This window comes from Diadema antillarum, unplaced genomic scaffold, assembly GCF_040938485.1.
Source record: "Diadema antillarum isolate AM-2024a unplaced genomic scaffold, OU_Dant_1.0 seq00001830_RagTag, whole genome shotgun sequence".
Lineage (NCBI taxonomy): Eukaryota > Metazoa > Echinodermata > Echinoidea > Diadematoida > Diadematidae > Diadema > Diadema antillarum.
Window position 1 is genome coordinate 33,489 of NW_027272503.1, and position 15,100 is coordinate 48,588.

Genomic DNA, 15,100 nt, shown 5'->3' on the forward strand with positions numbered 1-15,100 from the left:
CTTGTGTGCAGTTCATCTACTCGCTCTTCTACTGGACGGAAGTCGTCGTCGAGTGAAGCACTCACTTCGTCTTTCGTCTAAGCAAGTCCTGTGTAACTGGTAGGACAAATTTCGAAATTTCAGTGTATAAAGTCATAAATGTATGATCTGTGAGTGTAGTTTGACTGAATAAGAACTGCTTGGAGTTTGCAGACTCGTATACTTGGCGACACTTCATGTTTCTGAGCTGAGGGACATATGCGTGTGTGTGTGTGTGTTTTCCAGTCGTTTATGTTACCCAAACATTTCACCGTGGCCTCTGACATTTTAGCATGCATTCATTTCATTGTTTTGTATTGAATGCAGCAACAATCAGTATCTCTTGATATTGCCAAATACCATTCTTGCTGTCAGGTAGATGCGCTGACAAGCACCACTTAGGCCTACATAAGGATCACATGAATGATCATCATATCACACATGCTTATCTCAGTGAATTAGCAAACCAACATGTCTGTTGCTACAAATGACCCTTTTCTGCTTATGCGCAGAGTGGAATTACGAACTGGTCTATCGTCTTTGACCAGCTACTGTCTCTGTGTGGAAAGTTTTTTTAATGATTTTGAGTATACTCTTGCACTATAGGGCCTACACTTGATGCCTTGTTTTGATACAGTTTAAAGGGATGATGTAGTTTTGCTGTGGTGAGGATTCAACTTCCAACATTTTGCGAGATATAGACTAGTTTGTTACTTAGAAACCACTTTTAAAAAAAGTTAAAGAGCATGCAATTCTACGATGTACTCAAAATTAATTAGATAAAAATTGATTTAGAAATGGATGAGACATCCAAAATTAAAGCAAACAAAGCGATGCTAGTAAAAGATGGGTCCCTGACCTATCTTTTATTAGGATCGCTTTATTTAGGATGTCTCAGATATTTCAAAACCAATTTTCATCAAATTAACTCTGATTTCCTCTTAGAATTACGCTTTCACATGTTTCATAAGAGATTTCTTATCTATAAAAAAAACAACATAAAAAATGTTGGAAACCTGAAGCTCCATCTCAACCAAAACTGTGCCATCATTTTAATAGGAACAAGCTGCTTAACCTGTTTTACTTAAACTAGACAAGATCTAATATGTTATATTTTCTATGTTGTATTAGACGGAATTTGACTCTTGTGAGTTTTTTATGGTTTAAGGAAGGAAAAATTGATCGAATTAATTCAAGTAAATTTACACAAAAATCACACTCTTGGAACAATCCATCTTACGCGCAAACTATTTAAGCCTCTCGTGTTTGTCCCTCATTTTTCCTCTTTTCCATAGTTACGTTCTGCAGAACCCTCATAAATGACAAATTTTGACATTACTGATAGCCATCTGCAATTTCATGAAAACTGCTGCAGCAGGGCTTAGGTGTGCATTTAATTCAATGGTCGGTTGTGACGCCTACATACCATTTTTAATGGTGTAATGATTTTGAAAGGACATGCTTCACGATAGTCTGCGCTTAAGGCTGCGTTCGCATAGAAGTATTCGGTATTCGGTATTCGCTATTCGCTATTCGAGCACCGAATACACCATCACCCGCACCGTCAACTCACCATCCCATGCAGTGAGGATTTCTTCCTCCTACATTCCAGCAAATCTTATTAACAATTTCTAAACTGCATCAGAATGTCAGTCTACATGCTTATTTTTGCTAAAGGGCAAATCCAGACCAAAAGTGTCATTATTTCGTAAACGAGAGACGGTATACGCTGCAAGAAAATCGAACAAGCTCGATTCCCACATTGCTATACTTTTCGCAGCTATTCGATACTTTCGAATAGTGCCCTCCTATGTGAACTGGTGTGAGGAAATCCTATCGTTCGATTCAAGCTATTCGCGTGCCTTCGAAAAACGAGCCCGAATACCCGAATAGTATACTTCTATGTGAACACAGCCTAATGCCCCGTAGTGTCAGCGGTTATTTTTTGGCCCAGAACCGTTGTTTCGCTGCGGCGTCCTCGGGGAAACAACGGTTCTGGGCCACGTTTCTCGGATATGATCATGCGCAGAAGCGAATTTTGCACACGGCACACTCAACTACCAGCCGCGTCGTGCTTGCGAAAACTCACTGACTGCGTAACTGCAGTGATATCAAATTAAAGATCATATAACCTCGCCTCATAATACGGACAAAGAGTGGCAATACAAGATCGTTGAGTTGAGGTCAAGGATAAAGTATAATTCAGCAAGATGGATAGTGCTAACTTTCCAGAATTAATAGAAAATTCAATGTGTTAGCACGCCACTTTGCAAACAAAGGCTTTGAGGTCAGGCGCACTGGGTCAACCTTAATTGTGTGTATTACCAAAAGAAAGTTTACAACAACATCCCAACCACAGCATTCTGTGAAGGGATAATCGAACTATTCAGCTAAAACTGGGTTAGACAACCTAATCATTCGAGTCATGACCGCGAACGAGCTTCACGGTTACTGAAAACTGTGTATCCCATATCTGCAGGGATTGCTTCTGAAGTGATGGGGGGGGGGGGGGGGAGAGGCTACCCGCTATTTTAAAGACACTAGACAGCAGAGTAAATAGATTTAATGCACACCCACCTTTTTTTTTCCTTCCGTGTTTAATGTCTCTGGCTAAACAACACTCAGAATGGTCTGGAGATGTCTTTACTTTTCGCAGATCTGCGTTGTCGTCGCTTTAATAGAATGACAGGGATTTTTTTTTTTATCTTTTTTATTTTTATGCGGTCGACTTTGCACAATGGCTACCTCAAAGTAGGCACCTCTGAATGATGAGGCTGTATCGATGGTGTCGTCTGTAATATTAATTTGGTGAAGAAAACAAGCTTGAGGAAAAAGAGTCTATGTGAAAACTATTAATCATTCATCCCGTGAGAAGAATGGTATCCGAATTACAGACTAAATAGACACCTACATGTAGGTACACGTAATAAGTTGTGTGTGTGTGTTTGTGTGTGTGTGTGTGTGGGTGTGGGTGTGCGTGTGCGTGTGTATCTATGGCTGTCAAGCGTGAACTTAAAAAGAATAGAAATGTAATGCAGGTTTTATTAGTTAGTGCAGAATTTCAGGAAGTCGTAAAAGAGTTAGTTTATGATCTTTTCCCCATGTTTTGAGAGTGAAACGGTTGAACACATTACGTGGAACTGTAAGGTATCACAAATATTCTGGAGGGAAGTAACATCTTTTTTTCTGACGAATATAAACAATCCTGAATGTGAAGACAGTATTAACTGGAGTTTTAGAGATTGATACAAACGAATCACTGGTAAACGACATTTTACTTAAAGGAAAAAATGTATAAATGCAAGCAGATGTAACAGTACTATACGTGTCCTGCTTGTTCTTTTTGAAGACTTTGTTATTAAAATCATACCGTGAAGAGCGTTATATTGCAAAGAGACAAGGAAAGATCAATGTACATAACCGGAAATGGGAACCACTGAACGGTATTATTAAGCTTTAATTATTCACACTGTTTGCTGTTTGTTTGTTTTTTTCTGATGATATTGCATAGATTTCGATAAGTTAGATTGTGTACTAGTATTATGTGCTTAGCATACGGTATGTCGTTAGCAACCTTCAGAGTTCAGGCCATGTCAGCATTGGAAATAGGTCAGGAAACATCCCTTTCCATTATGAACCCACACAGACAACGTATATCAAGAGAAAAATGTGAATGTATAATTAAGAAGCCGAACAAAATTCATTCATTAGGCGTTTTCACATCAGCCTGATGTTTCGAAATAGCGTGCTATTTTCTGACCTGGGAAATTATCCCGATAGCGAAATAGCGCGCTATTTGATAATGTGAACACAAATTAGCGCGCTTTTTGTATCGCTCTGATCGAGAAAATTTCTCGAGTCCAACTCGGGAAATTTCTGAAATAGCAGGATAGCAGTGCGCTATTTGGGCGTTTCCATATTAGCCCAATGTTTCGAAATAGCGCGCTATTTGATAATGTGAATACAAATTAGCGCGCTAATTGATCGAGAAAATTTCTTTAGTCCAACTTAGAAAATTTCCGAAATAGCAGGATAATTAATGGGAACTATAATAGCGCGGTATTTGATAATGTTCGGGCTGATGTGAATAGGAAATGAAATAGCGCGCTAATTTGCAATCGCGAAAAATATCTCGAGCTTGGATTTTTATCGAGCTGATGTGAAAACGCCTAATGATAATAGGCGTTTTCACATCAGCCCGATAAAAATCCAAGCTCGAGATATTTTTTAATTTCCAAAGTCAGAAAATAGCGCGCTATTTTGAAACATCGGGCTGATGTGAAAACGCCTAATAGGCGTTTTCACATCAGCCCGATAAAAATCCAAGCTCGAGATATTTTCCAATTTCCCAAGTCAGAAAATAGCGCGCTATTTCGAAACATCGGGCTGATGTGAAAACGCCTATTGTGAAAACGACTCGAGAAATTAGCGCGATGCATTCCATCATGCCTAGCATGTGTGAGCCGATCGATCGAGGCAAACTGCACACAACTCATGATGAATTTTTGAGCGGGCACACACATCACTAATGATGTTTGCACACCACTCAGCTGTCGAATTAGCTCGAAAAAAAATTCGGGCTAATTCTCTACGGGCTGATGGGAATAAGAAATCGCAATCGCGAAAAATTTCTCGAGCTTGGATTTTCATCGGGCTGATGTGAAAACGCCTATTGTCATGTATTTCTCAGATGTGATTAGGTCAAGAATGTTATATGTTGAGTACCAAATAAAACATCACTTGGATATTAAAAAAAAGCGTGAACTTCAATCCCAAAAAAGAAGCTGCTGATGATTAGAGATTACAATCTTCTCCGGTTTTGAGTAACGTAATCATAGTCTTAATTTTCCTCGATAGCATCTTCACTGTTATCTGTGTATAAAACGCAGAACTAAAACACTATTACGTGTTTAGATCAATGTAAGGGACAGTAACAAAGGGAAGGGGAAAGTTCTTTTTTTAAAACTCGGACAAGAAGAAGGATATTGCGCAGGCCCGCCCCATCATTATTTTTCGCATTATGACCTTAGTTTAACCATGGACCTAATACAACATGGACTATTCACGGCAGTCTTTCTTTGATGTAATGATCGTCACCGACACATGATTATGTGCATCTTAATGAGTACATTCAGGTGTCTTGCCAATAACTATTGTGTAATCATGTATCGTCACTAACAAAAGAATCGCTTCCCTCATTTCAGTCTTGTTTCGCTGATGTGCCTTTTTCAGACGGAAATGTCTTTGAATAAATATAGATGATGAGATGCAGCAAACCTGAGATCATTACAAATTTTGTGTCAAAAGATGGGTAATTGCAGATTCGCACATTTTCGCACACGCATAAGACCTTGCCTAATGGCAAGATATATCTGTTCTCCTCCATTACCGTCCCTTTTTGCTCTGGAATAAGCTGGAGAAAAGTGAAATTTTGAGATCACAAATGACAATCATTCAGCCAAAATGTTAGCTTTCTTTTATAAACTGCCTGCTTCACCCAAGCGAAATTGTTTGCGGTATGATTTCCTAACATACACCACAACTGCACATTCACTTTACTTGATTTTTGTGAGTTATTTTCTTCTGCGCATATAGTTTTAGATTTCTCGAATCTCCGTCTTGTTCTTCTCCCGGCTTGCTGGCGGTGACGATCATGGGATCAAAGCAGTGAAGCATGCTAAAAATGTCTTTTTGGCGCTTTTGAGATGTACGGGTGCATGAATTAATTAACGATACGATGAATGTCCATGTGTATTAGGTCCATGGTTTAACCAAGGAGGTTTTATACATGGAGTTACAACTGGGTGTAATTATTCAAATTGCAGTTGTCAGATTTCTATTGATGAAGAATTCCACAGGTGCACTTGTGCCTTTGATTATCGATATTCGAGGCCGCCGTCTTGCAGAGCAATCTGAAGATTAATTTTGAACGTTATCATAATGTTGGCCATAATTTTTTTAGTCATTTATTAAATGAAATGAAATTTTACTTAATTGATAAAGCACGTAAAATAAAAGTCAATTCCGTCCATAAATTTAGGCAAAAGTATAAATCAGAGCTGTATTATGTGAAAATATTTAAAACTGTACCATCCTGGAAAGCTGGTTTTATAATTTTTCCGCTTAATTTCCACAAATGAAACTAATATGGAATAATCTTCAAGTATAATTCTTAATTGATTGATATATCAGATTAGCGCCCGAGTATATGCCCAGTCGAGTAATATTCATCTTTATTTTAGCATTTTTTGCTCAATTTCTATTCGCGCATCCTCGTGTCTGTACCACCTACCTTCTATAAGAAGGGATAGCGAAAAGTAATTACTATCACAAAGACATAATCTTCCTTTGAAAGTGGATGGTGAGTATGCATAAGGCGTTTTCGCATCAGCCCGATAAAAATTCAAGCTCGAGATATTTTCTAATTTCCCAAATCAGAAAATAGCGCGCTATTTTGAAACATCAGGCTGATGTGAAAACGCCTATTGAGACACGAGTCAGTTGTCTTCGTATCTGCGCGGCAGATCCTGGTTTGGCACGTGCTTCAAATATTTTTGAGCGGCTGCTTCGTAAATGGGATCAAAATGAATAACACTGTCGTTACTCTATCTCTTGAACCTCCTTGGTTTAACCAAGGAGATTTTATACATGGAGTTCCAACTGGCTGTAATTTATTCAAACAGTTGTCAGATTTCTATTGATGTACAAAGGAATTCCACAGGTGCACTTGTGCCTTTGATGATCGACGTTCCAAGCCGCCGTCTTGCTGAGCAATCTGAAGATTCATTTTGAACGTTATCATAATGTTGGCCATATTTTGCTTATCCATTTATTAAATGAAATGAAATTTCACTTAGTTATAAAGCATGTAAAACAAAAGTCAATTCCGCTCAGAAATTTGCACAAAAGAGTAAATCAGAGCTGTATTATGTGAAAATGTTTAAAACTGTACCATCCTGGAAAGCTGGTTTTATCACTTTTCGACTTATTTCCCCAAATGAAACTAACATGTAATAATCTTCAAGTATAGTTCTTTATTGATAGATATATCAGATTAGTGCCCGCGCATGCCCAGTCGAGTAATTTTCATTTTCATTTCAGCATTTTTTCCTCAATTTCTGTTCGCGCATCCTCGTGTCTGTACCACCAGCTTTTATAAGAAGGATAGCGAAAAGTAATTACCACCACAAAGACATATCTTCCTTTGACAGTGGCTGTGATTACGCAATGAGACACGAGTCAATTGTCTTTGTATCGGCGCGGCAGATCCTGTTTGGCACATGCTTCAAATATTTTTGAGCGGCGGGTTCGAACATAGATCAAAGGGAATAACTCTGTTGTTACTCCATCTCTTCAACCTCCTTGGTTTAACCAGGGAGGTGTTAGAAAAGGAGAGACAACTCTTCGTAATTCATGCAAACGCATGTTTTGGTTCAAAGCGTTACAAATAGGCGTTTTCACATCAGCCCGATGTTTCGAAATAGCGCGCTATTTTCTGACGTGGGAAATAAAAAAATATCTCGGGCTTGGATTTTTATCGGGCTGATGTGAAAACGCCTAATGGATGTCTAGCATTCCACTATTATACAAATGATGCACAGGATAGAGTGCGTTAGTGGAGATGTAGCGCACTCGAGGGTATTTACAATTATGAAACATGCACTACATTGTAAATACCCGAGAGTGAGCTGCATCTCCACTAACGCCAAGAAATAATCCTGCGCATCATTTGTTTTATAAAATGGGTCGAAAACTAACAGCATTTTTCACGTACCTTTGTGGGTCAATACCAGTCAGCTACATAGCACTCGCTCGAGAGAGTCGAGTCAAGCACGTCGCACTCGGAAATCCCGCACATGTAAGTACTGTCACGTACGCCACTAATATGCACACAAGAAAGGCCGGCCGGCAGTAGTAACAGCCCGAACTAGTAAGTTGTTTACAGGATTGACAGCGCGTATAGTAGCGCGCGACGCACTTGTAACAACTGATTGAGTGCGCACTGGTACTGCCGTGCGATGGTACTGAAATAAGTAAAGCCCACGTGACTCATTTCAGCGCTTCCTATTGGCTACGTTCTTGCGCCCATTTTATAAACGCTTTTAAGTCATGCGCTGCACCGCTCTAGTTGCAAGGCGAAGTTCGGAGACGAAGAACGCATTTCACCTTTCGTTGAATTACAAGCTTTATTTCCCCGTAAAATTTTAAATGAAATACTCGAATTGATTTAGAGTAGTTTAGGAAAAATTCAATATTATAAAAATGTATTTCTAGTTTCTTCGTAATGCGCAAATTGAAATGAAATGAAAATTAGGCCATCTTAAAATCCTAATATTTTTCTATAATGCGCACATTTCCGCATGGTAGTTTTCTATCCTTTAATCTGGGATACTGTATTTTGATTTTTCAAATAAAGTACTCCGCTAAAGCGTGCACCAGCGTGCTTTTAAATTATTTGCTGTTAAAATTGTCAGTTTTACGTTGCATTTTGATTCGCTGCTCCAATTCAAGGTACACAAATTAATTGTTGCCGCCATCACATTAGGCGTTTTCACATCAGCCCGATAAAAATCCAAGCTCGAGAAGTTTTTCGCGATTGCGAATTAGCGCGCTATTTCATTTTTTATTCACAGCCCGAAGAGAATTAGCCCGAATATTTTTTCGAGCTAATTCGACAGCTGAGTATGTGCAAACAGCATCGGTAATGTGTGTGCCCTCTCAAAAATCCCTCATGATTTGTGTGCAGTTTGCCACGATCGATCTGGTCACACACTCTATAGTCATGGTGGAATGCATCGCGCTAATTTCTCGAGTCGTTTTCACATTATCAAACAGCGCGCTACTATCCCGCTATTTCAGAAATTTCCCGAGTTTGACTCGAGAAATTTTCTCGAACAGAGCGATACAATTAGCGCGCTAATTTGTGTTCACATTATCAAATAGCGCGCTATTTCGTGATCGGGTTAATTTCCCAAGTCAGAAAATGGCGCGCTATTTCGAAACATCTGGCTGATGTGAAAACGCCTATTGAAAGAGAAAGAGCGAATTGCAGTAGGGGCAAGTATTTTTAGATGTGAGAGCGCTAGTCCCGATTATTGATGCTCTCTTTTGTCAAAGCGCCTGATTTCCACCTGTACCAGATAGTTAAACGCATAACTTCTCGGCGGTGCCGCGCATGACTTCAAAGGAGGGCAAGAGTTGTCTCTCTTTTTCTAACACCTCCCTGGTTTAACTCGCATGTATACAGACCTTGTGTTTATACCAAGACAAACTTTTGAACATTCCGGTGAAGTTCCATTTTGTATTGCCTAATGTATTGTCTTTATCACTTCAGTCAGTAATTTTTCATTACAACGTACAATCATGTATTTGATACCCCAAGGTTTCACAATTATATTTTTCTCAATTTACTTACACAGTAGGCGTTTTCACATCAGCCCGATGTTTCGAAATAGCGCGCTATTTTCTGAGTTGGGAAATTAACCCAATCACGAAATAGCGCGCTATTTGATAATGTGAATACAAATTAGCGCGCTAATTGATCGAGAAAATATCTCGAGTCCAAGTCGGGAAATTTCCGAAATAGCAGGATAATTAATGCGAACTAGCGCGCTATTTGATAATAGGCGTTTTCACATCAGCCCGATGTTTCGAAATAGCGCGCTGTTTTCTGACTTGGGAAATAGGAAAATATCTCGAGCTTGGATTTTTATCGGGCTGATGTGAAAACGCCTAATGTTCGGGCTGATGTGAATAGGAAATGAAATAGCACGCTAATTTGCGATCGCGAAAAATATCTCGAGCTTGGATTTTTATCGGGCTGATGTGAAAACGCCTAGTGTAATCGGACCTCAAAGGATTTTTTCTACAAATTTTCAATGTTAAAGATGTGTTTTTTTTTTCTTTTTAAAAAGATGGCATTATCAATTGGTGCAAATCATACATCCAATTACATGAGCTTAAAATGCATCACCTCTCGATTCTTTCATTTTTTTAACAAAAAAAATGTAATAAAATTGTTTTGGATGATAATTCAAGAACTGATGCACCCTTTCCCCTATAAATCATTATTCTTGATATGGTTTTATTCAAACACCATGAAAATTGTTGGAAAATATGTCGTGCAGGTAGCAATGTATTTATCAATAATGTTCAAACAATGTTTTGTCAGAGGTAAATTATGTATCCCGTGCATCACTTCTACTTTCAGAGTAATGCAAAACAAAATGAGCGAGTTGAGACTTACTTCAGGTCGATGTTTCGGGCATGGCTATAGGCTCCACATGCGAGTTCCTCTTGTTCGCAGCGAAATTTATTTTCCATTTGCGGGGTTGAGATGGGAGGACTTGTGTGGGCTTTGCAGATGTTGACTTCATGCACCTTATGCATAAACCTGGCAATTGCTTGTGCTAGCCTTTTGCTTGAATTCGTATGCATAAACACAAGCGACTGCTTTCGAGCAAATGCCTTTGCTACAATTGCTAACAAGCACAAGCAATATTGCTTGATGCCCGCAAACAATTGCTCAGAGACGAAACATTTTCTTAAAAACGTATGCATAAAACGGACCTTTGCTTGTTCTTGCTGGCAATTACATACGATTTCCAAGCTCTTTAAAACAGCTTGAGCTTTTGCTTAACTTGGATGTTCGCTTTCGAGTATCATTTTCATATTCATTAAAAAAAAGGCCAAAATTGTGCAAGTGTTGTATAAATCTACAATATCTTTTCCCCTAAAGACGTATAAGAAACGTATTCGTTCAAGCACGGGGAATATCCAGCGGTTAGCACGCAAAATGTGATGAGAAACGGGTAGGATGTTTGACGTCTGTGGAGAGCAAGGAGACCTCTCTCGACCTGGTAGATCCGGGCTGTACTATCAGCAGCAGTTGGGAAAGTGATTGGAATCAGCCAGTACGTGTGTGTATAGGTGTGCATGTGTGTACATTTGTGTGAGCATTTACGAGTGTCATAATTATACCTCTTCTACTTTGTCAGGAAATGTTTCTGCACACACACGCCCTACCAAATATCCTATCAAACTCATCTATGTTCCTGTGTTCGCGCAGACGTGACGTCTCTTTTAGTCAAGCACAAGCAAATTAAAGGTTTAACGCACATGGATTTAAGCAATTGCTTGAACTTGATCTTTTGCTTCACAAAGCTTGTGCTTGTGCTTCGAGCAATTTCTTAATTGTTTAGTTGAATGCATACGGCCTATTGACTTTTTTTATAACTTTCATTTTTTAGATCAATTTGCCTGAAAGAATGGCTCCCGGAAAGAAGCGAAAGATTGATGGCAACAAGCACACGCTTGTTGAGCGCTACGAGAACGATGCTCGAAGAGCAGTGGAGAAGTACCAGACTCTACGTGACCTGGACATCTTCGTGCTGGACAACTCGATCCGGGAGAGCACGGTTGGGCAACTGAGGGGCCACACCCTGGAAAACAAGTGGAAGATTTACAACGAGGTGAAGAAGTGCGGCTTCAAGCACACCATCGTGGCCTCCTTCTCCCACATGACCCGCGTGGATGATGTCTTCATCATGCAGCTGAAGGAAAAAGGGGAGGATCCAGCGGGCCTCTGGGCTTTCTCAGAAATCACAGAAAGTACGTACATCATTACCATTAAAACATCAGAAACATCGCTTTAAAGAGTAAATCCTTCTCAATACATAAGATTTAAAGGATACAAATCTATTGATTTTAATCTCTGTACGCCTTAAAGAAGAGAGAGAACAAGGACCAATGCACTGATCTGGCATTAAAACGACTGAGATAAAGACAGCCTTAACACAATGTTGATATGCCTTGTCAAGCCACCAGGCGTAAACACAACTATTTTTTCAGTGATCAGCTGAAATGGGTTAATTGGTCGATGTTAAAGATCTCAAAAAATAAAATGGGAAGGGAGGTAAGGCATTCGTATCTTTGACATTGTGAACGATGGGGGTTTCGAAATATTAAACTGGCCAATCTTTAAGACAGAGACCCTGTTTCCAGAATCTACAAAATTTCCTTGGTGAAACTTACATCGAAGGGAGACACGGTCACATACAATACCAGAAACAAAACTTTACAGGGTCCGGTCTCTGAATACTCAGTTGTGATTGGCTGATGCCTGCTTATGTTTGGTTTGGGGACTTATATGTTTGGTTTCATCTTTTTATGCAACAGGGCCCAGGGGGTAACAGGGCCCAGGGGGTAACAAACCATGCATACACGCGTACTTAGTATGCCTTGGGGGGGGGGGGCACATGGAATGTGATTGACAGTGTGGGCGTGTCTCCTATTTTCTGCAAGTTTTACTCTTGGGGTGTTTTGTATACAAGTGCTGAATCACTCTTTGTACCGCTTATTAAAATTGGCATATGTGATTGCATGTATCAACTCTTGAATGCGATATGTATAACACAAGCTTCCCATTTGAAGGAGTGCTCACTTTGATGTCGTGTCTTGATCAACAGGTACCAAGGGAAAGATACCCGACTTCAAGAATGTCCCGGTAGGTATCAGGAAACTGAAACCAGCGGGCCTCTACAGCGTAATCTTTGAAGTCGATCTTGGTGATACAGTCTACGATTTCACCAAGTTTTCCATAGATGACATGTGTCAGTTGCTCAGCAAATGGAACGACTGGTGTTTCGACAATCTCAGCCCGAAGGCAAAGGTAATGTTCAGCTTCCGCGACTTACCCGACGTCATGCCCGAAGACAGCGACCGAGTGTTCAAGGTCACCAATTTCCTGGCCAGGCTTCCGCCAAATCGACGTCCCTTTGGTATGATGTTTGAGGAGCCAAGGGGAAAGTCCGTACCGGAGGAGTGCGGCATGTGGGCCAAGTACATCCGGATGGTCATGGACGCCAATGACTGGAAAGGTCACTTGCTCGCTCACGTCCACGAGAAGTTTGGCCTCTGTGATATGACAGCACTACAGGTGAGTTAACAGTGTATTCATAATGAGACTTTTTTTTTACAGTAACATGATCTGCATCAGCTAAGGATCAGTATTGAGAGTGATGGTAACCATTGAATATGTGGACTATACGATAGCATCGCTGTCAGTAACGTCGTGTAGAAGAGAAAAGACTTTTAAGGTTATGGTCAGGAAAGGTTAGCAAATGATGGATAATTGTTTTGTAGAATGTACCCATAAAGCTGCATTTCTTTTGGGGATCCGCAGCTACGACATGACCTTGGACACTGTACAGGTACTGTAATTAAAATTCAATGTTGTAGTACACTAGTATTCAAAATATGACATGGTACATCGTCCACGTGTATAAGTAGCAAGCGACTTCTTTCATTGAAACCGATGTGGACCGTATACTCAATACGGTATTCCGTGTACTGATTGCCTTTCAGGTTCTTATGGACGGCGCTGATGGCATCTGGGCCAGTGTCTGTGCTGAGGGTGCATCCATGGGTAACGCTCCGTCCTGCGTAACTCTTCTGAACCTCATCCGTCTCGGCAACAAGAAGGTATTGAAGAAATTCAACTGTACCTACCTGCGACAGGCTGCCATTAATGTGACCAGGATCACCACGGGAATGGATCCCCACATCAAACAACCAGTCTTTGGTGCGAGAGCTGTAGACTTCGTCTTCGATCTCAAGCCCGAGGAGTTCGACTTCGCAAAGTTTTTCGGTGAAAAGGCTCCCGTTCGCATCACTACCATGGCCAGCAAGGAGATGATCCAAAAGCGACTTGTCGATCTCTTTGGAAAGGATCCACAGTTCACCTTGGATCTGACATACAAGATGAAGGAGCTCATCCTTGAAGATCTTCGAAGTGGCAGGTGAGAATGTTGTTCAGGTCAGGTTTTACCACATGAACTTCAGAGTAATGGCGTTGTATGTTGTGACCATAAACAACTTCTTCTTTTGTTGGGATCTACCCTAACAAGACCCCTGATCTTTTGTAGTTTCCAGTTTTCATCTATAATTATCATGTTATGTTATGTATTTTATGTTGGAATATTCGTTCACTGTCTTTTATTTTATGTTTAAAAAGTTTTTTAATGACACTATGAAGTTCATTTTCAAGTTTTCAAGTTCAAGATTCACTCTTGGAAGACATCTCTGCGTTTTCACGTGACTGCTAAAGATATTGCACCAGAGGGCAACTGACTATGGTCTTTGACATAGTTTGGATGTGCGTATTGTCGTTTCCCTGTATTTTGTAAGATATCAAGTATCAATATGAATTAAATTTTCCTCTTCCTCATTTTGACATTTGAAGACGATTTTAACATACGTCAGAATCTGGCAAGGTTTGAATAGCTGTTGAATGAAATGCAACTATAACTGACCTTGGTTTTTCGGACGTGGTTACAGTTAAGCATATCATGATTTCTTTCCTTTCATTATGTAATGGTTCAGGAAGGAGGAATACATGAGCATGGTGGGGCTGGCCTTGCTACTCGATCGAGCCGGCGGGAAGTTGAACGCCCAAATGCGAGATGCTATTGATAACTTCAAGCTGAAGGCACCACATGCCCAATCCTTGATGGCAGAAATTCGTGAGACGTGGGACGAGTGGGACTTGAAGGAAGCGAAGAAGGGGGACAACATGCTCGAGTTCGACTCCTTCTACAACGGCTTCATGGCGCCCTACTTCTCGTGCTACCGCTGCTTGGACACCAAGAAAGCGCTTTCGGCCATCGATATGGACAACGATGGCGCGGTGGATTGGAACGAGTTCGAGACTTACCTGAAGTGGGCGCTTCATCAATATCCAAACATCAAGGATGCAGACGAGCTCCTGGATGTTGCCTTCCGGAGGGGAATCATCCCAGCGATGCAGGATGAGTACAGAAAGTGCCTTGAGGCTTCCGCAGATTAAACACATACAAACCTGCAGTCATTAATAGACAGAAAACAATTACTTCTTGGCCTGTTTACGAAACTTGGAAGTTTTGTTTTTGTATTAGGTTTTTTGTTTGTTTGGGGTTTTTTTTAGGGGGGCGGGCATTTTTTCTTTAATACGCCCTGTCATAAAGAAAAAAGTCTTTATTCTTTTACTAAGTCATTTTACTTCGTGTGCAAACAATAAAGCCTCTGAGAATCACACACTGATTCC

General features: G+C 40.3%; 1 protein-coding gene across 1 annotated transcript; it reads left to right on the forward strand.

Annotated features, from left to right (window-relative positions):
- LOC139712622 (uncharacterized) lies at positions 1–14,863 on the forward strand. Its single transcript, XM_071624432.1, has 5 exons — positions 1–99; positions 11,268–11,628; positions 12,486–12,955; positions 13,384–13,817; positions 14,401–14,863. The coding sequence occupies exons 2-5, from the start codon at positions 11,286–11,288 to the stop codon at positions 14,861–14,863; spliced, it is 1,710 nt and encodes a 569-aa protein (XP_071480533.1). The 5' UTR covers positions 1–99; positions 11,268–11,285.
- Positions 14,864–15,100: the final 237 nt, after the last annotated feature.